Consider the following 26,987-nt stretch of genomic DNA (forward strand, 5'->3'; position numbering starts at 1 on the left):
ACACACACACACACACACACACACACACACTTTAAACAGAACCTCCTAACATTCTTACCGAGCTTTGGTTTGTTGGGAGAATCTGTACCCAGCATGCTCTAGTCTGCCTGGGACATTGACTGCTCTCTACACGCTGGTCTGAGCAGGCCAGTGTTTTCTAAAGGGAAACTGGACAGTAGATTGAGATGTTGTCTGAGTCTACAAAGAGAACAATGCTTAAATTCCCTCACGTTTGTATTTCTTTTCCTTTCCCATGCAGAATCAGACAAATGGCAAGCAAAAAGCGTGAAGTCCAGCTACAGGTGGGTCTGTCCTGCCAGCAGGTCATTGGTGCAATGACACTTGCTGCATCTTACAGTGTCTTGTTTTTCACAGACAGTCATCAACAGTCAGAACCTGTGGGATGATATGTTGCTGAACAAAGGCCTAACAGGTACTGCGGGCTCTTGGCTGTCTGCAACTGGGGACACCTTGTAGAATTCAACTCTATGTTTCAAAAGCTGCCTTCCTGCCTTCCTCCTCACCTGGGATGGGAATGTGCCAGCCTCGAGATTCTTTGACTCTGCCTTTTCATAAACCTCACCACCTTCTAGTGATTGATGTTTACCAAGCCTGGTGTGGGCCTTGCAAAGCCGTGCAACCTTTATTCAGAAAACTGAAAAATGAACTGAACGAAGATGAGATTCTTCACTTTGCTGTTGTAAGATTTTTGTTTTCATTCAACCTGTTTCCTGTTACTTTAGGACTTAAGGATTCCCCAGTACTTCAAGTATTATCACCTTAAGCAACCCGTCAGTCTTCACCCTAAACAATGTTTGTTTGGCACTTTTACTATGTATTTAGTCCTATCAGTTTGAGAATTAGCATGATTTTTTACCTAATTCCTTTATGACTGCAAACTTTAGAAAAATATAAAAATGGACATATGCCTGTTGATATTTCTTTTACCTCTTGACAAGGTCACTATATGTCCCTGAGGTTAAGATTATGGGGAGCTGCGTCCTGGGTGTCATGGAGTAGATCCCTAGATATGTATCTATGCACAAATATTTCAAAGGAAGTAATTTCTCTTTTCACCTATTAGTTATAAAAAGTGATGAGATTGAATATCATAGTCAAATTCATTTAACTCAATTGTATTGATTATTCAATTTATCTATATGCAGTTAACAATTGGCTAAAATATTATTGTTCAATATGCCTTTATGTGTAAACAGAACACTTGAAATCTATCTAGACCACCTGCAGAAATGCATTTTCAATTGTAATTAATTTAATCTTAAAACACTGAGGGCTGTTGCGATAGCTCAGTGGCTAAAGCACTTGCTGCCGGTCTAATACATGAGTTTGATCGCTGGGACTCAAGTGGTGGAAGTGGAGACAGAGTCTCTCTCTTTCTCTAACTGCCTGCCTTCCTGCCTGCCTATCTCTCTTAAACCTGATATTACTAAATTAAATTATTGTGAAATTCAATACTTGGCTACATGAGCCTATTTTTATTAGAGGCTAATTATTAATCAATAAATATTTATTGAATATTAATCACTCAAATGTGCTTTAAATATATTTTTTATTTTTTTTCCATTCAAAAATTTACACTTCCTCCCCTCCTCCCATTCCCCTCCTGCTCCTGAACTCTCCGTCCTCCCTCCCCCTCCCTCCTTAAGAGAGGGCAGGAAAGCCTGCCCCATGGGAAGTCCAAGGCCCTCCCCCTTAAATATAAACTTTTGTAAAATAATACATTTTAAGATTTGCTATAGAAAATTACATGGAACATACCATCAATATTTTTTTACATTGAATTCATGTTGTACTGATAATGCACTAGTCAAGAAACGTATTTTATTGCTTTAGTTTCAGCTGTTTCTTATGTAACCCCCAGAGAACCTAAAATACATTTCTATTAGACAGAGCCATACCTGAGTCCACCAGCTGTTAACCGCCGAAACAGTGTCTTCCAGATTTCTATAAACTACATAGTCTGTGAGCAGACCTGAAACCTCCACCCGCTGCACGCTTTGGGTGTAGGCCTTCCCTGTCCTTCAAGACACCCTGGGAGTCAGTTTCTTCCCTGACCTCATATGGTTTCAACCTGCCATCCCCTTTGCAGAAACATTCTTGTTCTTTTCTTTATCATTTTAAATTTTTGCACGTGCATATCTCTGCGTTTGTGTGTGTACTTTTCTGTGTGTGTCTATGTCTGTGTCTTTTTCTCTGTGTGTGAGGGGGTGTCTGTGTGTGTAAGTGTACTTGAGAGGCCAGAGGTGTTGGATCCCCCGGGGCTGGAGCTACATGCAGTTGGAAAATCATTGCTTTCCTAACAAAGCAAGTGAGACAGCCCCCACACCTGCCTCTAGTACACTATTGAAAGGGACAGTCTGTGTGCCCTGGGTGAGGGACAAACAAGTGCCATATGGAGCCAGAAGTCACCTGTCCAGAAGGAATAAGAAACATTCTTTGGATCAGGGACTCTTGGGCTGGATTGGAGGAGTGATGGCAGGACCAGGCAGCAAGGAAGGTAGAAACACAGGGGTGAGTTTGGCCACAGGCACCAAATAACACAGGGCTTGAGTTGCTAATGCATGCAGTTTGATCCTTAATACAATCGTTACAAACCCAGAAATGTTGCCATCCCAGAAAAATTGTGCATATCTCTATAACATTTAAACATAGGATACAGAATAAGGTGGATATTGCTTTCTCAATTATTGTGTAAAATATTGACAATATCCTTCAGGCTGAAGCGGACAACATTGTGACTCTGCAGTCATTTAGAGATAAATGTGAGCCCGTGTTCCTCTTTAGTCTCGTAAGTATAGCCTTTGTGGTCTCATTATCAGATTCTTTTGAAGTAGCAGGTAGCACTGAGAATTGCCATGGAGCTGTTTGCCACTGGTAGTAATTGCACAGTGTTTGCCTTATCTCTATCTATCTGACAAGAAATTTAATAATTTGCCTTTGGGGAGCTTGTTAAGATAGCACATACTGAACTGATTGGAGAAAAGCCTGGAGTGAGGAACTGTTCTCAGATGAGCTGCAGGAGAGAAGTGGTTCTAAGTATTCACAGATTTGGGTGAAAGTTTCTACCTGATCACTCCCTCTAATGCCTTTTGCTCCCATCTCTACATTTACAAATGTTCAGAAATAGCGTAGAAAGTTTATTCCCTACTTGCTCTCATTGTTTTCTACATGGGGGCGTGGGGGGTGATCTCAGTTCCTCTTTACACCTGTCTGTACGTCACCTATATTTTGCATTGGACACACAACTACAATAGTCAGAAAACAATATAATAAATATTGTTTCCTAAAACCAGTCCACAAAGTCCTCAACCCTGTGGTAGTCAAGAGAAGCATCAGTGGAGGTAAATACCACTTGGTCCATCTTCTGGCGCAGGGTACTTAGTTTTCAAGAGCAGAAATAATTATTCACTTCGCTTCTTCTGTATAGGCTCTCAGTTTCATTAATGGCAGGTACTCTTTCAACTGCCTCAAGAAAATGCATATTGCTCAGTTGAATAAAAATATGTTATGTTCTTGAATTATATTGAATGTATAGCACTCAGATGTATAGTATTTTCAGCTTTTGAAGCAATATGGCCTTTGTTTAGAGTGACAGTTTTGATGCCACCTAGCCTATCAGTAGCTTAAGGAACCAGAATGAGAATCTCCACAAAGGAGAGGATTTGCTGCTCTGGAACATTCTGCCAGGAGCCTAGAAGTGCCGATTTTTTTGTTCAGATTTTTGTCACACCACAAACAAAGCAGACGTCTCTCTTACTTCCTATTGCTCATACTTTAACTGCTTTGTTCTCCTTTGTTAGAATCCACTAGTTTTGGTGAATTTTCTTATTTTTTCCCACTCCACTCCTGTCACCTCAGATCTTCAAGTAAATTCTGCCTCTAACGTCACAGTTTGGCATGTGGTTCAAAGTTTGCTTTTCAAACCCAAGTTCTCCTGTCCCCTCGGGGTTTCCTTGTCTAGGATGACACTTCACTCTGCCCTGGCTTGTGAACTCTTAGTCTCCTTTTCGTCAAGGATTTTCCCTCCCAGCGTACCTCATCCACTAAGCACTGTGTTCACGCCTCAGGCTCTTTATTCTGAAACACACCATATCAACAGCTGCTTATGGAAGAATGATATTCCCTAACTTAACAAAACCGCCCTCCAGCTAATCTCCACTTCTTTTACTGGTCAGGGTTCTCAGCTGACAAAAAGAGCATTCTAGCAAGTTTCAGCGGGGACAGCTCTTCCTGCTAAGGAGAATTGCCAGCCTGGTATCGGACCAAGAAATTTTAGACCTACAACTGAATTTCAGGCAGACGTATTCTCTTGCTTCCTCTGATCCTTTCAACAAAGTAGGAAAAGTAACTTTTACAACTGGAATTTTAATTGTGGAGCCAGAGGGATGACTTAGCAGTTAAGTGCACATCATCCACAAGGCTGAATCCATGTACACACACACAAACACACACACACACACACACACACACACACACGCATGCATGCTCATGCACACATAAAATAAATCTTAAAATAGAATGTTAATCATGTCTACAGTCTATGTTATATTCTAGCCTTTTAGTGGTTTTGGCTGAGGGAGGGAGATTTTCTCCTTCCAAGATGCACAAGGCTCCATATCCTGTGGGTTTCTGTGGGTACTGAAGCCATGCATACTGGGTTCAACCCCGCTTTCCCAGGCCTCTTCACTTGCCATGTCTCCTACAGGCCCTATGACCTTGTACCTGTTACTCCTTCTGCATAGTATATTTTCTCTTTTCACCTTCATACTCTCTTATCATCTTTCAAATCTTAGAGTAAGAAACATTTCCTGATAGTGAGTAATACCCCAGCTGACCTCCCTGATGGGGCAAGTTCTTATGGATCTCTTTGGGTGCTCCAAGCCTTTCTTAATGGTACCTATGGAGTTACTATTCCACAAGCATCTGTACTTTTGTGGGTCTTTTGGCTTTTTGTTATTTAATAGGGTTAGATACAAGGTCTTCCATTCCATGCCATCATGACTGGTTCTGTGTCCATAAACAGATGATTAGTGCATATAAGGTAAAAGACAGACAAAAGAGGTGTGGCATATATCCTGGTTTTCATTGTCAACTTGAAACAACAGTCATCTAGCAGGAGGGTCTTAACTAAGGAGTTTCCTGAATCATATTGTGCATGTTTGTGGATGCTTGGCTTGATTATTAGTTGATGTAGAAGGGCCCATATCCCTGTAAGTGTCACCACCCTTAGGCATGCAGTCCTAGGCTATATAAGAAAGCTTGGGGGCAAGCCAGCAAGCAATGTTTTTCTATGGGTTCTACTTCAAGTTTTTGCCCCAATTTCCTTTAATGATGGATTGTGCTAGAGAAATACAGCCCAGATGAATATTCTTCTTCCCAAATTGCCTTTAGTCAGTGTGCAAAACAACAGAAAGGGAATCAGAATACTATTAGATCAAATTAAAGGCCCTGTCTAGAGTCCCTCACATTTAAAGAAGGATGAATGAGGCAGGTGTCCTGTGAGTGCTCCTGTAGGGTGATGATGTGCTGTAGGTGATGAGCATACAGCCAGATCTAGGTAGTAGCATAGGGAGGCTGTAAGAAGATGGGGATGCAGCCATACTTCTATAGAGGACAGACAAAGTGTGAGACTCTAATTGCTGATGCTACCAAATTGGAGTGAACTGTCCCACCACTACTACTTTCAAATGGCTGATTACAGTATCTGAAAGACGGTGGATGGGATGTGGGATCAAGGAGAGGGAACTTAGTCCAGAGTAAATGTTAATTATTGGCTTCATATGAAAATGAAAGTCTCTATACTTTCCTATCTCTTGTAGAATGGTAAAATTATTGAGAAGATCCAGGGTGCAAATGCACCGCTTATCAATAGAAAGGTCATTACCTTGATAGACGAAGAGAAGAAGATCGCAGCAGGTGAAATGGCTCGTCCTCAGGTAATACGATGATAAATGTCTATTATGACTTTGGAAATACATCGTATTTTATGTATTTCTAAAGCGTCTCCCTAACTATTTGTGTCAGGCCGCTTCTTGTCACTGTGATCAAATGGCCAAGGCAGTTGGCCTATAAAGAGAAGAGGTGTCCTGTTTCTCAGGTGCCACTCCATTGTCTCTCCTTCCTGTTGCTTTAGGGCTGTGACAAAGCAGCACAACACGGCAAGTAGTTTGTAGTGGACCAAGCGGCTCAACTCATGGGTGCTGAGAAGTGGGAAAGAAAGAGGAGAGGAGGAGACGAGGGTCCCACAGGCGTGTCCCAAACAGATTATGTCATTGCAACCAGGCTCTACTTTAAAGTTGTCCTCAATCGCTCACTAGCATCACAGACTTGGGCTGACACAAGGGTCTTTGGGGCACTTTACGTGAATGAGTGCTCTATGTCTAGCTAGGTACTGACATGATGCAGCTTCCTCGGAAAGCATGTTGCCACTGCAAATGAAAGGGGCTTTTGTGTATTACCTTCTATCCCCTGCTGCCTTTATTTACTATAAACAAAATGTCTAGGCGTTCTTTGGCTATCACACTAAAGTAACTGTTCTACTTTCACAGTATGTGGAAATCACACTAGTTGACCAATCTGAAGAAGAGCTGGGGGATTCACAGTATGACAGTATCGGTAAGTAACACAAAGCAAGGTGGGGTCCAACAACTGTTTCTGCACGTGTGCTTCTTTACGGCACTGTTGCAGCAGTGGAGAGCTGCTCTATTGGTGAGAGTCACTACATGGTTGTTCCACTGCATTGCAATTAGTATAGTTTCTATGTGATTATTTGGGTCTAGGTGGCAGGGCACAGGAAAAGCAGTCCTTGTTTACACAGAATAAACCTTTCCGCTGAAAGTCACTCTTGTCAGGTAATTTATCATAGTAACTGGAAAGGTAACAAAGACAATGGCTACTTCAAGTTTGAGGTAAGAGTGCATTTGATATGTGGTAGCTCTTGGTTTATGACTTGGACTTACAAAGCACATGACTGAAACTTCACTCCCTATTAATACCGACTGGTAGCAAGCATCTGTGTGACTCAAGTGCATGAGAATTGTGTCAAAACTGTATATATATATATATATATGTTATGTCTCCTTAATAACCCAGGCATAATCAATTCATATTTTGAATTGTTAGTCCTTTCATCATCCTGATTCTGAGTTAATAAAATTAATTTTTGGTTTTTCTTTTAGGCGAATCCTACAGCATGACTATTTTGAAACCTGATGCTGTACTCAGGAGAAAACATATAGAAGTTAAGGAAAAAGTAAGTTATGCTTACCAAAATTTATTTAAATTAATTACAAAATAATGCCTTATTATAAAATAGAATACACTAAATTGATGTTCCTAGCTCCCTCTAAAGGAGTTTGCTTATTCTGTCTTACAAAGACCCCGTCTCCTCCTGTATCATCCTTTAATTAATTGCTTTACCACCACTGCACAGAAACTTTCAGGATTTTAGATGTTATATGAGAGTGTTATAAATGTTCTTTTTATTTAGCTATAAGTGATGTAATATTGTTATAAACTCACATTAGCTTGCTTTTTTTGTATATTATAAATAATGGCACTTTTCAATGCATGATAGTTTAAGAAGCCGTTCAATGCTTTCTTTTTGAACCAATATATTTTTATATATGTAATATATGATATGCACCATATAGAAATATTTATAAGATATACTTTTCACTGTTCCTTACATATATGTGAAATTGATCCTAACACTTTCTGTAAAACATCAAAGTGACTATTGTCTTCTTTCTAGTTTTTTATTTAGTATCTTAAAGTGTTCCTTGTACTGACAGTGTCCCACCTGTTTGGTTTGGTTTTATCTCTAGGCATTTTCTTTTTGTTTTAATAAGGTTTTCTCTGGTTTTCGGGCATTGGCAGGTTTGTTATCAATGTATAGAAATGCTAGTGATTTTTTTATGTTGATTTTTGTGTCCTGCTACTTTGCTGGAGTTTGTTAGCTCTAATTTCTCTAGTAGAGTCTGCAAGGTTGTTATAACCATAAGGTCATGTCATTTACAAATGGTGATGACATGTCTTCATTCCTATTTGAATTGTTTCTTTCTCATGCCTTCTTGCTTTATCTAATATTCCAAGCTATAGATGTCTAGCATTACATTGAATAAGAGTAGAGATAGTAGATAGTAGTTTAGAGGCAATTCTCTCACTGTGTCTGTGGGGGTACCATAATGTTGGCTGTAGGTTCTCTATAGAAAGCCCTTATTATGTTTGGGTGTGCTACTTCTATCTCTAGTCTCTTCAAGAATTTTCTTATAAAAGAATATTTTACTTGTCAAAGTAAATATCTACTCTGGTTGAAATGATCACGTTGTTTCTGCACTTTATTCTATTTATATGCTTAATTACACTTAATGATTTGTGTCTGTAGAATAAACCTTGCAGCCTGCAGTGAAATCAGCTTGGTCATGATGTAGGATCTTCTGAATGTATTTTTTTTTAATTTATTTATTTATTGAGGATTTCTGCCTCCTCCCGGCCACTGCCTCCCATTTCCCTCCCCCTCCCCCAATCAAGTCCCTCTCCCTCATCAGCTTGAAGAGCCATCAGGGCTCCCTGACCTGTGGGAAGTCCAAGGACCGCCCACCTCCATCCAGGTCTAGTAAGGTGAGCATTCAAGCTGCCCAGGCCCCCCCAAAGCCAGCACGTGCAGTAGGATCAAAAACCCATTGCCATTGTTCTTGAGTTCTCAGTAGTCCTCATTGTCCGCTATGTTCAGCAAGTCCGGTTTTATCCCATGCTTTTGCAGACTCAGGCCAGCTGGCCTTGGTGAATTCCCGAAAGAACATCCCCATTGTCTCAGTGTGTGGGTGTACCTCTCACGGTCCTGAGTTCCTTGCTCGTGCTCCCCCTCTTTCTGCTCCTGATTTGGACCTTGAGATTTCTGTCCAGTGCTCCAATTTGGGTCTCTGTCTCTGTCTCCTTTCATCGCCTGATGAAGGTTAATATTCAGGGGGATGCCTATATGTTTGTCTTTGGATTCACCTTCTTATTTAGCTTCTCTAGGATCGCGAATTATAAGCTCACTGTCCTTTATTTATGGCTAGAAACCAAATATGAGTGAGTACATCCCATGTTCCTCTTTTTGGGTCTGGCTTACCTCACTCAGGATAGTGTTTTCTATTTCCATCCATTTTGTACGCAAACTTCAAGAAGTCCTTGTTTTTTACTGCTGAGTAGTACTCTAATATGTATACATTCCATACTTTCTTCATCCATTCTTCTATTTGAATGTATTTTTCAATATAGTTTACAAGACTTTGAGAATTTTTGTGTTTATGTTCCCTGGGGAAGCTGATCTCTAGGTTTGTTTCTTTGTTGTGTCCTTATCCTGCTTTGGTATTAGGGCAATACTGGCATTAGAGAGTGACTTTAATAATAATATTCCTTCCATTTCTATTTTATAAGACAGTTTAAAGAGCATCAATATTTGCTCTTCTTTAAAGGTTTAGCAAAAATCATCTGGACCTGAATTTATATTTGTTTTTGTGTTATTGCTTCAATCTTGCTGATTTATGGATCCATCTAAGTTGCTTATATTTTCTTGATTGAATTTTTGTAGGTAATACATATCTAAGAAGTTATTCATTTCTTCTAGCTCTTCCACTTTTTTGAAATATAAAATTTTCAAACAACTCACTAATGCACCTCTGTATTTCAGTGGAATCTGTGGTAATTTCCCCTTTTCTATCTAGTCCTATGTTTTCTCTCTCTTTTAGCTATCTTGGTAAGATGTTACTCATCTTATATGATCAGAGAACTGAGTCTTTGTTTAATTGGTTCTGTATATTTTTGTTTAGTCTCTAAGTTAGTTTTATCTATCCTGATCCTTATTATTTCTGGCTATCATTTAGATTGTGCTTAAGGCCCACCTGTAAGTTATTTTCTTAAGAATTCTCAGGTATTTCTTTCTGTCCCTTCCCTAGATACTTGCATTGGAAACATCCATAGCTCTGAAGTTTCCCCCTACACCTGTCCTAACTACATCCCAAAGATGTTGGTACCTTGTGCTTTCACCATCATGCATTTCCAGGAGCTTCTCAAATTTCCTGTTTGGTTGATTCAATGACTCATTTACATTCAAGGGCATATTGTTTAGTCTGAACAAGTTTATGTAGTTACCACCCTTTTGTTACTATGGGTTTCTAGTTTAATGAGACCATGACCTTATAAAATACAGGAAGTTGCTTTCATGTGTTTTGTGAGTTTTTATTTAAGATCTAGGATGTGGTTTATTTAGATACAGTTCCTTGGCCTACTCAGAATAACATGGTCTATATCTGTCAAATGGAATATTCTGGATCTGTCTGTTGCATATGTGTTTGCTCTGAGGTTGCATTGTTGATTTTCAGTTTGAATGATGAATCTGAAATTGAGAGTGGGGTGCTAAAATCACCTAACTAACTTTTGAACTCCATTAGTGCTTGTTTTGTAAAATTTGTTGCTGAACTTTTGGTGCATGCATATTTGTTATTGACATATATTCCTGCTGAATAATCCCCTTCTTAAATGTCTTTAAGAAATCTATTCTTACTAACTTTTATATACCTTATCATATATCAGGATTGCTATGTCAGGCTGTTGTCAGTTTCTGCTTGCTTAATAAATTATTTCTAATCATTTGACTCTCAATCTGTTGATGTCTTTACTAGTGAGATGTGTTTCCTGGAGATAAGACATCATGGGATCTAGTGTTTCGGTTATCTTTCAAAAATGGAAACATGAAAACAAAAGAAGCCAAATTAATTTTGAGCATAGTTGAGAAGTACTTTTAAGGTTCAATATTACAAATAATTCAGACAGTTTGTGTGTGTGTGTGTGTGTGTGTGTGTGTGTGTGTGTGTGTGTGTGTGTGTATTTTCTTGGAATTATGTTTCTATTTTCCCCATCCTTTTATGTTAGCATTTCAAATTGTAATAAAAATATTTTGAAATCTCTTATTGAAGTTTAAAAACATAGATTTCTAGGGAGTATCACAGGAAACTGTTTATGCATTTATGAACCATTTCAAACTCTGTGGATTTTCTTGTATACTTTACCTGAGAAGATTAAAACTAGGTTGTTATTGAATTCTGAAGTAAATAGCCCTAATTTATTTTATGTGTTTCCTGTGTCATGTTTGCTTCTGACCTTATCCGAATTGAAGATTATCAAAGAAGGATTTATCATAGAAGCAAAGGACAACATGTTTCTTCCTGAAGAGCTAGTGAGGGAATTCTATATTCATTTAGCAGACCAGGTAAGGAGGCTATTAAAAATTCACCATGCATTCATTTACATATTTACACACACATAAACACACACATTCAATTACAGTGATTAGATTTTTATTATAGAGTATAAAATCAATAAATCTAACTAACTGAATAAACTTTTGGTGCCTTGATGATGTCCACAATTGGGTGATGCAATGAAAGCAGTAGCACCCAGGCAAAATAAAATGGTTTGTTCTGTTGAAGACTTCTTTCTATCATGTTCTCTGGAAGTGAATAGCCAGTTCTCTTCCATCAATTTTTAGACTTGACTGAAAGCACTCATTTCCACCTGGTATGTAGGGGTGTTATAGCCCACTTTTTGTCTACATCCTTTCTCTAAGGTTATACTCCAGCAACTTGTCTTCTTCCTAGAAGAATGTGGTAAAGACAGTGTTTCAAAAAAAACCTTTAAAGTGGAGGTGTGACTTTAAAAGGGAGATCTATCTTCTAAAAACACCCTGTCAATGTGATGGGCAGTAAATACATGTGGCTATTTGAATATAAATTCATTCAAACTAAATAACATTTAGAAATTGGAGTCTTACTTATACTACCCACATTTTAGGAGCTCAACAGCCATATCCAGGAATATTGTTAGGGAGTGCTGAGTTAATTTCTCATACAGAAAGCTCTACTAATCACCACTTTGATAACTGACGTGCCATTCTAGCTATCCCTCTTGGTCCTAGTTTCCACACACAAAAAAATAAAGATTTTTGCCAGCTGTGTTCCCAATACCTGTGTACTTTTAAGAAAAAAACATTTAGGGATGTCACTCAGAAGCTATTATCTCACTCAGATTTCGATCACTGTGATCAGTGTATCCGAGAAAGTCAACTGAAAAAAAAAGACAATTTAGTTTTGGGCAATGACTTAAGACATTTTATTCTATAGTGGCCTGGACCTATAACTTTGTTGTCAGTGGTGAGGCAGATTATCATATTCAGGAGATTGTGGTAAACTAAACTACTCACTTCATGAAGTCATGAAACAGAGTGATTGAGAGGACATATCAGAACCCTGATAACTGCTTCAAGAAAATACCCAGTAACTGAAAAGTCTTCCAACGAGTGTCTCATCGCTCTTAATAGCAGCCACTTGTTGATGACCAGGCCTTTATTTAGCACATGGCCACCGGGGGACATTTTGGATTCAACTGTGACAGTTACTGAATTAGACACTCTGGGGATTGAGCACAAAAAGATCTCTCTCTCTCTCTCTCTCTCTCTCTCTCTCTCTCTCTCTCTCTCTCTCTCTTTCGTTCTTTAAGGATTTTTGTACAATGTATTTATTCCTTTTCCTCCTTTCTCCCAACTTCTAGATTTGCCTCCCCTTTCCTACCTACCCAACTTTGTGTCCTCATTAATAAGACAAAAGAAAACAAAAAGTCATCGAGTTTGTTTGTTACACCATGTATAAGACTTGTTCAAGCTGAAACCAAACAAAATCCCAGCATTGAGATGGGAGGTGAACACGAAGTCCCACCCTTAGCTAAGAAGTTGTTACCAATGACAGCTATTGGGAGAGATTTGGTGTGCTTTGAACATGGCCTTTGGACCATGCCCCAGTAAAAGACTTCCAAGAATATATAAGCAGCTGAAGGTATATTTAACTAGCCCTGCAGATGAATTACAACATGCTAGTGTCAGGAAGTAGTTGTCTATATATCTTTAAAATTATGTTCTGTTGACTGTAAATGTCTGTTGTGCCAAAACATTCCTGCAAGCAGGTTTATGAGGGTGCCATAGCATTGCTAGTGTCCATGAAAGGGAAGATTTTACAGTGGCCACCATTTTCATGCCCCTGAATTAGGAGCCTGAGGGAAACAGTTTCTCATCTTCTTTTGTAGCCCGACTTTGAAGAGTTTGTAGCTTTTGTAATAAGCGGCCTAAGCTGTGTGCTCCTTACATCTCAAGGAGAAGAAGAAGAGGTTATCCAGGAAGAAACTCAATCTCAGTCTGAGGAAGAAGAGGAAGAATTATCTGAGCATCCAGATGAGCCTCACGTTAAATTTGCACCCATGGTGGCGATGAAAAAGAAACGGGACAGGTAGCTAAGGCTAGAACCTCATCACTTATAATGTGTCACTAGGTGATAGAGCATAATGCTCAAATGTCTCAAAACCTAACGTGTTTATGTAGATACTGCAAGTTTTCCTTTTAGTTAATCTAGAATATTATATGTTCAGGAAATGGGGAATTTTTATGAATGCTTATGCTAAGAAAACTGGAAAGGGAACAGTTTTTCCTATTGACTTTTCTAAGCCTGTTCCACCATCTGGCCTCATTTTCTCAGGCCTTGAGGGTATATCGGAACCATGCATGGTCCCAGTCAACCCTGTCCATTCCCAGCACTGCATGTTTTCATCTATCATCTAGGCTCTGTGTTTTATTCAAGACAGTTACTGGTATAAAATTGATGGTGACAAAACATATGCACATTTTGGTAGTAAATTTCTAAATATTTCAAAATGAAAAAACAATTTTCAGATTGTCGGTTTTAGGTGTTGTTGTCTGTGACTTTTATTCCGCTAAAGACTGAGAGCCATAGTTTAATACAGCAATTTTGCAGGATGCTCCCAAACGAGTAATGTGAGCAGAAGGCTTTGTAGCTTGGTCCCCTGATGCTCTGTGTCCCAGCACTACTCCATTTACTGTCAGAGAATCACAGGATGATTCCTCCTTGCTGTAAACAAAAGTTTCTGTCCCTCCCAGGCATGTAGCCATTCAGTGCTAAAGAAACACACAGAAGCTTTTATTAATTATAAGCTGCTTGACCTATTAGGTCAGGATTATTATTAACTAACTCTTACAACTTAACCCAAAATTCTTATCTATGTTTAGCCTTTTATCAGTGAGACATTTTCCTCTTGCTTCCTCTGTGTCTGGCTAATGACTGACTCTGCCTTTCCTCTTCCCAGAATTCTCTTAGTCTGGTTATCCTGCCTATACTTCCTAACTGGCTACTGGCCAATCAGAATTTTAATAAACCAATATGAGTGATAAATCTTTGTAGTGTACAAGAGAATTTCCCGTAACATTTTGCTTTATAAACTGTGAGTTTTTCTTGTGGTTTCTGGTCACTTCATATTGTATTTCTGGGCCTAGCATGTAAACCCTTCTGCAGGCTACCCAAATGCTCTACCCCTGAACAAGGTTATGATGCCATTTAGTTTTAAGTTTTAAGCAGGGTAAAACAAAAGAAAGGGGATTCAGTGGATGCTAAAGGGTTTTGGAAACAGTGGGAGTTACTTTCAGAGTGATAATATGTGGGGTGATAGAAGTTCTGTATTGTATTATTAAGATCGAACCATTGATATTCGAGTTTTCATACAAGTTTATACCTTAATTTATAATAATCTTATGTTATATTTTGGATTTCAACAGTTTGCAAGAGTATTTGGAAAGACAACATATAGCTGAGTTTTGTGATGTTGAGGATGATCCATCTAAGGTTTCTAAATTCATTGACATCTTATTCCCTGACTTCAAAACCATGAAAAGCATGAATATACAAAGGACCCTGGCAATACTGCGGCCAGAAGTCTATGAGGACAGGAAAGGTAGGAAGGGAAGCACAAAATACAAACTTGGGAGGTAGGATTGGAATGTTGAGTTATCACTTTTTCAATAATAGTGGGTACAAACTCTTTAGCTGAAGAACTTACAAATTGTTTTCTAATCTGTGACTTGTTAGAGTCTGCCTCACCATTGTCAGTACATATTAAAGGGCACAAGGAGCCAGGACAACAATCTCATGTTGGTACTCAGTGCAGAGTACTGGGAGAGGTTGATCAGTAGTGTGACCTGAGTAACATATTGTACCAGGTCTATTTTATTTGTAAAAATCAGAAGACTAAGATGAGAAAGCAAACACAGAGTGTCTGAATGTTGGTCTTTATTGGCTCCTTTGTTTTTCAGTGCAGAGGATAGCTCTTGGGCTCTCATACTCATAGCTAAGCTATCTAACACTGAACTACAGTCCTATTTCTAAGTGTTGGACAATTGAAAACCCATCCCATCCACAAAGTGAGAATATAGGTCCCAGATAATACCATCCAACCATTCCTTCACTCAGTCATTCATTTTTTATGCCTGGTATCTGGAAACACCATTGGCATTTGTATGGGAACACAGTGTCAGAGATATCATCAAAGAAAACTGTATTATAACCATAGGTCTATTTAGATTTGGGCCTGCTAATTTTATTTTTTAAGGGTATGAGTGCACAGTTCATCACATGCTACATTGTCAAATGCTTACCCTCACTTTTGGCCTCTAGGTGTCAGGGATATCCCTCCCAAGCTAAACTGTAACAACACGAATGTCTCTAGACATTGACAGTCAAATGCCCTGAACAGGATTGAGAATCATTGAGAAAGCTGTTATGTATCTGCCTTGGGGGACATGTACATTCTCCCTTTCCAGCCATGTACTTTGGTTTCTTTTGCTTTTCTGCTTCTATGAGCTGAAGTGTCTGTGTGATGAACAGGAGTAGTGAGACACCTTATCTTAAAGCAAAAAGTTCATTTCTGTAACATTTGGTGCATTTTTGGCTATTGATTAAGGAAATTTCCACATTTTAGACTTAAGGTGATTTTTCTTTTTTGTGGTTAATGATTTTATTTTGCACTGCTAGGGACTGAGTTGATAGCATATCTTGTTGTAAATAAATGTTGTCTTGTTTTTTTTAAAGGGACCACTTTGAGAGCAATGTTTCTATTATGATGGTGAGAAGGGTAAATTTATCTGAGTTCTCATGCTACAGTATTATTATTATTTTTATCTCTATTTATTTTGTAACACTTTTCTGTGATTTTCTTTCAATATCTGACTATTGAACAGTGTCTTGCTTAATTTCCGTGAATTTATGAAATTAATATATTTCTTTTTATTTCTAATTTCATTAAGTTACTTAAAATTGTAATTATCCATGATTTAAAATCTCAGGACACATACATAATTGTTTTATTATCTATTCTGTAGAATGTTTGCTTATTACATAGAAGAATGCCCTTTGTTTCACTTCATGATGCGAGCTAAGGATTTATTTGGCTTTTAATGTGACCTAACCGTTCTGATTTTTTGTTGACCTCTGACCTTTGCATTAAATAAGGAAAAAACTCTTTAATAGAAATTAAGTGTATAAGAACATGATCTTGTCCTTTCTTTCTACGAGAACTAGAAATAAATGTCTATCGTTATATTGCAGTCTGAAGTATTTAGTAGTCAGAATTCTCTGAGAGAATTATCCCAGAAATTTAGGGCTGACATTGAGTGATTTCCCCCAAGTGGAGGGAAGATACAGCCTAAAAACTCAGGAGGATGATCAAAAGAGATTATTCTCCTTAAAATTGTCTCTGTTATCTCACTGTTCAACAAAACTGCATGTTGATAGTCTTTTCTGAGGTCTGCTGGTGTGGTCCCTTTAAAAAACAAAACAACAAAGAAAACTTGATTCAAAGCAATCAATAAAAAGAAAATATCGCTCAGAATACACATAGGTAAAGCAGAGAAAGATGTTAAACTGTGGAAGGGCCATATGAAAATATAGCTTTCTTGACAATAAACTTGGAATTAATTAGCCTGAAATTCTCTAAAAATTTGAATTATTAAGGCTAACACAAAATAATTTTTTAAAATGACAAACCAAAATGGTCATTTTTACAATACTTATCCAACCATTTCATGAGTTCTTCCCATCTGGTAACTTCTTCAAATTCCTTTTCACTGTCTTAATGTCACCTAGGTTAAGTTTATTCCAACTTGTTTTATCAAGCTATCATGAATAGTATTATTTCCCTGACTTTTTGTACATATGATTGTAATTCACTAAAGAAAGGATATGGATATTTTATTCTTATTTTGTATCCCACTATAGTGTTGAACGTGTTTTTATGATGTTTACATTTTCTACTGAAGTATTTTGGGTCTTTAATTTGTTATACTATATCTTAGTTAAATAAAAATACTTGACTTTCTTTTTCTTAAAAAAATGTTGTCTTTCTATTACAACTGTGTAGTCTTTCATATTTGATAATATGGCAGAATACTTTAATTTTTGAAGCTTGACCCAGGCTTGTATACCCTGTTTGCTTTTTGTGTGTTCTTAAGCACTTTTGTGTCAGTAATTTGTTGTTTCTTTTATGATCGTCTGGCTTGGGTGTCCAGATAATGTGGAACTTACAGAATGAGGGGGAAAGAAAGTCTTCCCTCCCAGGTTTTCTGGAAGAGGCAGAATGTTTTTCACTTCAAATGTTTCCTAAATGTTTTCTGGGATTTGTTAGAGAAGTCATCTGGTCCTGGAATTTTCTGTTTGAGGGGTTTTACTGGTTTTTGTATTTTATCCTTTTGAATTTTTTTTATCATGGATATGCTGCTTTTTTAAATTAGTAGGCTTTATGCTTTAAAATGCTTTTATCAGGCTGGGTGGTGGTGGCGCACGCCTTTAATCCCAGCACTCGGGAGGCAGGCGGATCTCTGTGAGTTCGAGGCCAGCCTGGTCTACAAGAGCAAGTTCCAGGACAGGAACCAAAAGCTATGGAGAAACCCTGTCTCAAAAATCAAAAAAAAAATGCTTTTATCAAACAAGAACCTACTTCACAACTTCCTTGTGCAGAGTTGTGCTCCCATTTCACTTTTCTTGTTTTAACCATCTTGTATTGTTATGATATATTGTGATTAATGCCATAATACTAGTGCTATACCTAAACTAAGTTCATAGTGTGTATGGAGGTTCACTCTTAGTTTTAAATAATTCAGGCGTGGAGAGGAACACATGATAGCATTGATCCTATTGCAGATTAGGTCAGCGTGGAATCTCAGGTCTGAATGTCCCTGTGCTCCTCTTTCTTGTGTATACTCTACGAGATCTGAGCTCTTTGCTGTCTTTTAAGTTTGTCTTTCCAGAAGGATGCCGTTGAAATCACACAGCATACATCCCGTTCAGACTGACCTCTTCCTCTCGTCAGTGTCCACTAGGGCTCCACATGTCTTTGAAGTTTCATAGCTCATTGCTTTTTATTGCTGAATAATATTCAGTTGTAAGAATACCATGGAGCTCAGCAGGTGACTTACTGAAGGACATTTCCCCCAGTTTCAGTTTCTCTCACTTTCATGAATGAATGGCCATAGACATTCTTACAAAGGTTCCTGTGTTGACATAAGCTTTTAGTTTAACTAGATAAATAGCTGGGACCCTGGTTCCTGGATCATGTGTAAAGTTGTATTTTAACTGTGCAAAAAACTGCCAGAATGCATTTCAATGTAACTATATTATGTTCTACTCCGCTGTCAAGGGATAAGAGCTCTTCTTAGCCTGTGTTCTTGTTAGACTTTGTACTGTTGATTTTCCTCTGAACTAGTAGACACCAAATAACATGTGTTTACATGTAGAAAATAATACACAGAGCTCAGCTGGACCCAAGGTTTCAGATATCCCCTGGTGTTTCTTTTTTTTATTTTTTTTAAATTAATTTATTTATTAAGGATTTCTGCCTCCTCCCCACCACCGCCTCCCATTTCCCTCCCCCTCCCCCAATCAAGTCCCTCTCCCTCATCAGCTTGAAGAACAATCAGGGTTCCCTGACCTGTGGGAAGTCCAAGGACCGCCCACCTCCATCCAGGTTTAGTAAGTTGAGCATCCGAACTGCCTAGGCTCCCCCAAAGCCAAGCATTCTGTTTTCCTTTGTGCCTGGTAGAGAGACCAATTATAGACAGAATAAATGGTTACAACCAAGTCTAACTTGTTGTATCACTAGCTTTTATTGGTGTTAATTACAGGAGAATAGGCAACTCATGTGCTTCTTCTATACCAAGGGAGAGTCTCCCTTCCCTGAATTTGTTAACTACTTGTAATAGAACCTTTTAGAAGGGGGCAGGTCTCATGTATCTTGTGGACCCCATGGGCCTCCTGAGCTTTATGCGACTTCCCCATTCCACAAGGAAATATTAGTGATCCAGTCTTAATGAAGGTCTTGTGCTGGTGACCACAGTGCTCCAATCCTGAGACAGCAATGGCCACGTCATGCTTGGAGGAGAGTGACACAACTGAGCTCCTAGGAAGAGTCCACCAAGGATGGGGGTGACAGGGGGCAAGTGGAGTCACATAAATGGAAAGCATTTTTGTTTGTTGCTTCTTTTTATTTCCTCTATTTCCTCAGAGGCATCACAGCTCCTTCTCTACATTTTGTACCTCAGCTTGTCAACTATTTCCATTATCATTTGCTCTCTTCACCAGTAATTAGCACAGAATATAGTCTTAGAACCAGATTAAGCCTGAGCATCTTTAATTGCTGTGTTTATGGCATTTAAATTAAATCTCACTATCAATTTGTAATCGTGTTTCCTCTTTATTTTTTAAAATTTGCATGATTTTTAAGTGCCTCATTTTAATTTAACTATAAGCAAGTATGTATAATTTATATACTTCTTTTAATGAGTGGCCTACAGATTACATATAAAACAATATTAAAATGATCAAAGTTTATATTTTCTTACTTGAGATGAAATAATGCAAGCATGTTGTTTTCAAAGGCTTTTAATTTGTTCTCACCTGTGTTACCTGTATGCATATTGAACACTTCACTGAAACATAGCATAATATTGACTTTTTATTTGACAGAATTTGTGAGGAAATAGTTGTCTACCCCCGAAGACTCCGTAGACCTTACTTTGGTCCTGACTGGCCAGCAGTCAGTACTATCTCCAGTGCTTTTGGTTTTGTTTTTGTCTTGACTTTTGATGCTAAATTTTTAGATTTCATCTGAAATACAGAAGACAAAATAATCCCAGAAAACTCACCTAAGCATTTCATTTTCTTTGAGTTTTTTTATTTTTCTTTTCATACATATATTTTGATCGTATGCTTTTCTCTCTTCCAACCCTTCCTAGATCCTCTCTACCTCATTCAACTTCATTTTCTTTTGCTTTCTCTACAAACAACAACAAATCAAAATACCCAACCAACCAAAAATACCTCCCCCCCAAACCCCCAATAAAATAATAACAAAAAGCATGGAGTCTGCTTTGCAATGGCCAACTCCTCCTGAGCACAGAGTCCACTCTGAAGTGTATGTGATATACTCAGTGTCACTTCATTGGAGAACCCTGCTTTGTTGATTCTCCCCCCAAGCCATCTGCAATTGTTTAATTTCTAGTGTCCTCAGAAGGTTGCTATAAGCATTCTGGGTGTGTTTTAGGTAAAACTAGTAAAAGTGTGTTTAGTATCTTCCCTGTAAACTAATTTTTGAAATAAAGAGTGAGATTTTTTCTGATTAAAAATAGTTACAACTTTCTTCATCCATTCTTCCATTGAAGGGCATCTAGGTTGTTTCCAGGTTCTGGCTATTACAAATAATGCTGCTATGAACATAGTTGAACAAATGCTTTTGTAATATGATAGGGCATCTCTTGAGTATATTCCCAAGAGTGGTATTGCTTCCTGGGGTAGGTTGATCCTGAATTTCCTGAGAAACCACCACACTGACTTCCAAAGTGGTTGCACAAGTTTGCATTCCCACCAGCAATGGATGAGTATACCCCTTTCTCCACAACCTCTTCAGCAAAGGCTATCATTGGTGTTTTTGATGGTAACCCAGACCCAAAAAGATGAACATGGACTGTACTCACTCATAATTGGTTTCTAGCCATAAATAAAGGACATTGAGCCTAAAAAAAGTTACAACTGCTGTTGAGGAAGTGGGGAAGACCCTAGCACTCTTGCTGGAAATGTGATCTAATGTTGCCATCATGGAATAGGGTTCCAAGGTGCTTTTCAAATTTGAAAATAAGGGCTGGAGAGATGACTTAGTGGTTAAGAGTGTGTGCTGTGTCTGCCGATGACCCAGATTCATTCACTTCCTACAATAAACATCAGGCAGTTCACAACTCTCTGTAACTCCAGCTCTGGAAGGGATCCTTCACCACTGGCCTCTTCTGCCACTGGAACTCATGTGCACAAACCCATACACACATACACACAGAAACATGATTAAAAGTAAAAATTGCATGTTTTTAAATTATTAAAAAATTGATAAGAACTACCTTTTGATGCAGAATTCCCCTCTTGAATGTAAAGGCAGGCAGGAGAAATGAAATCAGTATGTCAAAGAGACAGGCATACTCTTATGTTATTATAGAACTGTCCACCAGAAACAAGAAGAGTAAACAGCTGTCAGTAAAATGATGGATGGATAAAAAATGTGACACACACAGTGGAATAGTACTTATCCATTCAAAGACTAAAAATGTGCCATTTCAAGAATATGGAAGAAGGTAGAGATCATTATGTTAAGTAAAACAAGCCAAGCATAGAAAGGCAAGTGCTGAAGGTTGTTATTTGTATGTGGAGTCTTAAATGGCTGATCTTTTAGAAACTGAGAGGAGAATAGTGACTATTGGAGGCTTGGGGAAATAGTGGGGAGAACAAATCACAGAAAATTCTAGAAATTATAGTTGTTTCTACATGTCTTGAATATATACATTCCTAAATACATAAATACATTTTAGATCATCTTTTTAAAGATATGATATGATCTTCATACCACACAATTCATCCTTCAGAATCTCACCTCACTTATTTATTTGCTTGTTTTGCTTAGGCAGTGGTTAAATGTTATTTCCTGAGGTCACTCCTCCCTTAGTATCTCAGGAGTTGACTACAGAGTTTTTCTGAATGCTAAATCTCAGGATACTTAATTCCATACATAAGTGATATACCTTTTGCTTGTGACATACATCCATGCCACTGTGTATATCATATGATCTATATATGCAATATGTAAGGCAAAGTAAATGCTGTAAGTGGGGATTGCTCATTCATTTCCCAGCAGCCCAGACCCAAATAATCACACAGCAACTATATTAATTACAACACTATTTGGTAAACAACTTAGGTGTCTATGTAGCTAGCTCTTGTATCTTAAATTAACCCATTTCTATTAATCTGTATATCACTACAAGTCTGTGGCCTACTGGTAAGGTTCTGGCAGGGTCTTTTTCCTTTGAAAACTATGTCTACTCTCTATATATATTTCTACCAGCCTGGCTATATTATACCCTGCCATAGGCCAAAGCAGCTTTATTCATTAACCAATAAGAAAAAAAACTTATACAGAAGGGTATCTCACAACATCTCCCCTTTTATGTCTAAATAAAAAGGAAGGTTTAACATAGTAAAATTACATGTAAAAACAGGTATCAACAAAGAATTACACTTACAATATTTAGTTTATTTATATCTAGAAGTGTCATATCTAATTTATCTTTTATCATAACTAAGGAAAATTGTAACTATCTGTCTTCAAATCTATCAAAGACTGCAGAATGATATACTATTACCTAAGTAAACAGGAAATGCATTGTAAGCAACATCTAAAGTTATAGAATTGGCAGAGATATCTTGCTGCCTGGATATCACCCAAAGTTCTTCTGTAATGTTGGGGTATCCATCTTCAACCTACAGACCCATAGTATCCAGCAGACTTTTCCCATGAAACAGGAAATTTGAAGATCTTTTTTTGCCTTATAATGGCTAAGTTCATCAGTTGTTTTCTTCTGTGTCCTGCAGAATGTCTGGCAGTTTCTTTTGTGAAACAGGAACCCTGAAGGACCATCCATCTTTTGGAAAGTTCAACAGTTACTTTTCTGTGGGTCCTGCATATCCAGTTCATACAACATACAATAAAGCAGTCCAGGCAAGAGAAGTTTCTTGCTCAAATGGCTAGTCTTGTCACATTGAGGGCAAATTCCATAATGAGTTTCTTCAATCAACCTCTCTGAAGTAATTGGTGCTGCCAGAGCAGACATGTCTCATTGTCAAGGAAAGTCTAAGTTCTTAAAACCTTTTAAATGCCATATTCTGTAGGTCTTTGAGGTGTTGAAGATTATCTATCTAACTCAAATATATCCCTGTATATCTAGACTATTATAGATGACTATCTATTATGTTACATTTTCAAATGAGCTGTACAAACACAACACCTTAATTTAAATAAGAGCAGAAATACATATATACAGTATAACAAAATTGACCTTAAATTTGTAGTGATAGACCAAGATCCATACCAATGCAAAGTATTCATCTTTATCATGTCCCCCTTTAAGAAAAACAACATTTGTAAACAGTCATTTTGGAAATTTATGTGTTGTTTTTTCCAAACTGCTTCCTGCTTTTTGTTGGGTGAAGTATTTTTAGGGTTCATGGAGACCTTTCAGGGAGGGGGTCTTGTTCCATCAAACCACATTATCCTGGAAGGAATCCACAGGTTCTCATCTTCTGGGGGAAACAAAAGCAGAACCTCTTTTCCATAGTAACATATCCTTAGACTCAAATTTTGAAGTCAAGATAGTTCTATGTTGGTTTAACCTTAGCAGCCCCCAGAATCAAATGTCTCTCTGCAGTCAAAAAATTCAAAGAAAACACAATAATACACATAATCCAGACTCTCTGTGTATTTTCCATCTTTATATGGCTTATTTTTTTACTCCACTACTTTTTAATAGTTATCTTTACTTCTTTAATCTATGACTTTCTGTACTCTTTCTTCTCTCTCAAAACCCCATATATATTTATCTAATACTATGACCCATTTAGAGGACTTTTTCATCTAAATATGTCTTTATTGTATGTCTCTTAGCGATTTTCTGACCAAAAGTTCCATTTTTAAAAAAAAATGCTAAGCAGAAGTAGCTAGGACCAACTCTATGGCCCTGCCTGTTTGTTTCAACCAGTCCAACATGATGGAGGTATGTTTACCACCTCTGTAAGCCATTCTCACCACCCCAGCTCCAGGGACACAGGTGGTCTATGTTGCTATTAAGCAATTTGTTACACTATTCACAGACCCTATTTAAGTGCTCCTTAATGCACCAGCACAAACCAGTAGGCTCTCTTAAAGGAGTCTTGCAGTTTTGGCTGTTAATGCTGAGTCAGGAAGCTTTCTCTTAAAGAAATCATGCTTTTGCTTGCCTTGAGCAAACAGAGCCCACCTGAGACATTGCTGCTACCAAGAAGCTGTGCTTAACTCTGTTCTTTTGTGTTTAGAATTCCTTACCAAGCTCTCTCAGGTTTTTTGTTGGTTGTAGTTGGCCCACATTAGTGCCATTTTGTAAGCAGAGGCTTCTAGTTAGTTTCCTGGCTGCCCAGACTCAAATAATCACACAGAAACTATATTAATTACAACACTATTTAGCCAAAAACCTAGGTGTCTTTGTAGCTAGCTCTTATATCTTTAATTAACCCATTTCTATTAATCTGTGTATCACCACAAGGCTCTGGCCTACTGGTAAGGTTCTGGCAGGATCTTTCTCCGTTGGCAGCTACATGGTGTCTCTTTGACTCCACCTTATCTATCTATCTATCTATCTATCTATCTATCTATCTATCTATCTATCTATCTATCTATCTATCTATATCTTTCAGCCAGGCTATATTCTGCTCTTCATAGGCCAAATTAGCTTTATTCATTAACCAATAAGAACAAAACATATACAGAAGGACATTCCATATCATTATGTAAGTTATTTTTATGGTTTGTTTAGGGAAAAGCAATAAAAATATGTATGTGTTTAGTATACACCCAGTAACCCTACAGGCCTACCTAACTGTCTTACAAGTTGCATTTGGTCGAGTCTGCAGATGCTGACCCTTTGGGGACCGATCACACTGATTATTTGGCCAGTAATACTCTTCCCGGTGGTAGGAATATTCTGAGAAGGTTAATGCTGTAAAGTTAGAGCAGTGGCATGCTTCACCAGGTTCACTTGCTTCCCATTATATCATCCATCTTAGAGTTACACTTCCGAGTCTTTTGTATTTGAATTGCACCCTGTGATTAATTAGCTGAATGACTGACCATGAATAGAGCCAGGTAGAAATGATTCTGTAGCAGAGGAGTGAGAATTAGCCTCAGGGAGAAAACCTTATCCCCCTCTGTAGTAAGAGATCCTCAGGATCTGCAGATTAGGATAGTGTTAGAGGCAGAAAGCTTGAGGAGTTTTCATTTATCCATGCCTCATTACTCTATAAATGAAAAAGCACCATCCTTGACAGAAAGAGTTAACTCTTTGCTGTATATGACCCAATAGATGCCTTATTCCACGTATGTCATGTCTGCTTCTCAAGGACTGTTCATCTGTAGTTGCCCCTTATTTTCTTCTAACATTTCTTTCTCCCTTGAGAGTGAAGTTTTCTGGTGACTACAGGGATATACTCCAACATTAATAAACATAATTCAATGGTATATTCACATAACCAAAAACATCCATGGGATCTCAGTACCTTTAGCTGATCTTTGCTTCTTTGTTCCCCTGCAATGACACCTCCTCAAATGATTGATTATTGTGTCTGAAAGCTCCTTAACTTTCCAACTTCTTTCTCCTCCCATGTGTGCTTTTATCAGAATTCCTAGGCAGATTTTCCCTAAATTCATTCATTCATTCATTCATTCTCTCTCACTATATATATATATATATATATATATATATATATATATATATGCATGTGTGTGTATCGAATATATATCCAGTGTTGTTTAGTGATTCTCTGTCCATGCCAGATGCCTTGACATACCATTCTTTCCATTTTTCTAAAGAAAGCAAATATACTCCAGTCAGTGCCAGAAATCTCATCCTTTTGAAGAGTTTATGAAATATTTTTCCTTGAACAAAATCTATTTACTTTCCTTTATGAATTTTAATAGAAGCTAAGATAGTAACAGATTGCTGTCATGGCTCAGGGACCGTAGTACAGTTTGAAGTTGCTGGGATGATGATAAAGGGGGAAAAGAAAATTGAAACTGTTTCTCAGACATCCCACTCTACTGGTCCTTGGTTTGATTCTAGTCTCAATTTTTGATCGTTTTAGGTTTGTATGATTGACAGTTGATAGTGACAAGTCATCGTGCCAGTGTAGCTAATGAAACTATGCTTACCTGGAGTGCTGGTTGGTTGTCCTTGTGTATGCATTTTTTATTTTGATATGTTTTGAATCTGATTATAAAAAATTATCGGCCAGGCATAATACTGACTGGGCTCTAAGTTAAAATGTATATATTTGGTGTATCAGTTGTGCCTACAGATCCCGGCATTATGTACTCAGCTATCCAAAGCAGAAAACCAGTGTAGAGCAGAGAGATTTTCCTAGGTGTAGAGCAGAGAGATTTTCCTAGGTACCTCTTTCAGCAACATCTCAGCATACTTTCTTTACACGTCATATGCTGCATATGGGTTCATTTCTATATAGTGCTTGAGGAAGGATAGAAAATGCTTTATTTTCTGGTCTTCCACAGAGAGAAGCAGGCTAGTGAGAAGGTGATTGAGAAATACTTTTGAATATTCAGTCAATTTATTTCTCCCCAAATAGACAAGTAAAAAAATATAGCCTGCTATTCATAAATATTTATGCTGGAATTATTTAAATATTTAGGCTACCATCTTGTCTTAGTTACTTTTCTATTGCTGTAGAGAAACATGATGACCAGGGCTACTTATGCTAGAAAGTGTTTAGTTGGGTGCTTGCTTAGTTTCAGAGGGTGAGTCTATGACTATCATGGCAGGGAGCATGACATCAGGAAGGCAAATATGGTTCTAGAGCAATCGCTACTAGCTTACATCTGATCCTAAAGTTGGAAGCAGAGAGAGAGAGAGAACTAACTGCCAATGGCATGTGCGTTTAAACATCAGAACACACGCCCAG

The 26,987-nt window shown here is 38.0% G+C and overlaps 1 protein-coding gene across 1 annotated transcript in view; it reads left to right on the top strand.

The window, feature by feature from the left end:
* Nucleotides 1-269: 269 nt before the first annotated feature.
* The window catches only part of Nme8 (NME/NM23 family member 8), a 39,448-nt gene continuing 12,730 nt past the window's right edge, over nt 270-26,987 (top strand). The window contains exons 1-10 of the mRNA XM_013355474.1: nt 270-302; nt 376-433; nt 594-700; nt 2,738-2,809; nt 5,841-5,957; nt 6,570-6,636; nt 7,200-7,273; nt 11,183-11,275; nt 13,141-13,340; nt 14,678-14,853. Of these exons, the coding sequence (XP_013210928.1) occupies nt 270-302; nt 376-433; nt 594-700; nt 2,738-2,809; nt 5,841-5,957; nt 6,570-6,636; nt 7,200-7,273; nt 11,183-11,275; nt 13,141-13,340; nt 14,678-14,853 (997 nt within the window). The remainder of the gene's footprint in view (nt 303-375; nt 434-593; nt 701-2,737; nt 2,810-5,840; nt 5,958-6,569; nt 6,637-7,199; nt 7,274-11,182; nt 11,276-13,140; nt 13,341-14,677; nt 14,854-26,987) is intronic.

This window comes from Microtus ochrogaster, unplaced genomic scaffold (assembly GCF_000317375.1).
Source record: "Microtus ochrogaster isolate Prairie Vole_2 unplaced genomic scaffold, MicOch1.0 UNK135, whole genome shotgun sequence".
NCBI classification, from domain to species: Eukaryota; Metazoa; Chordata; class Mammalia; order Rodentia; family Cricetidae; genus Microtus; species Microtus ochrogaster.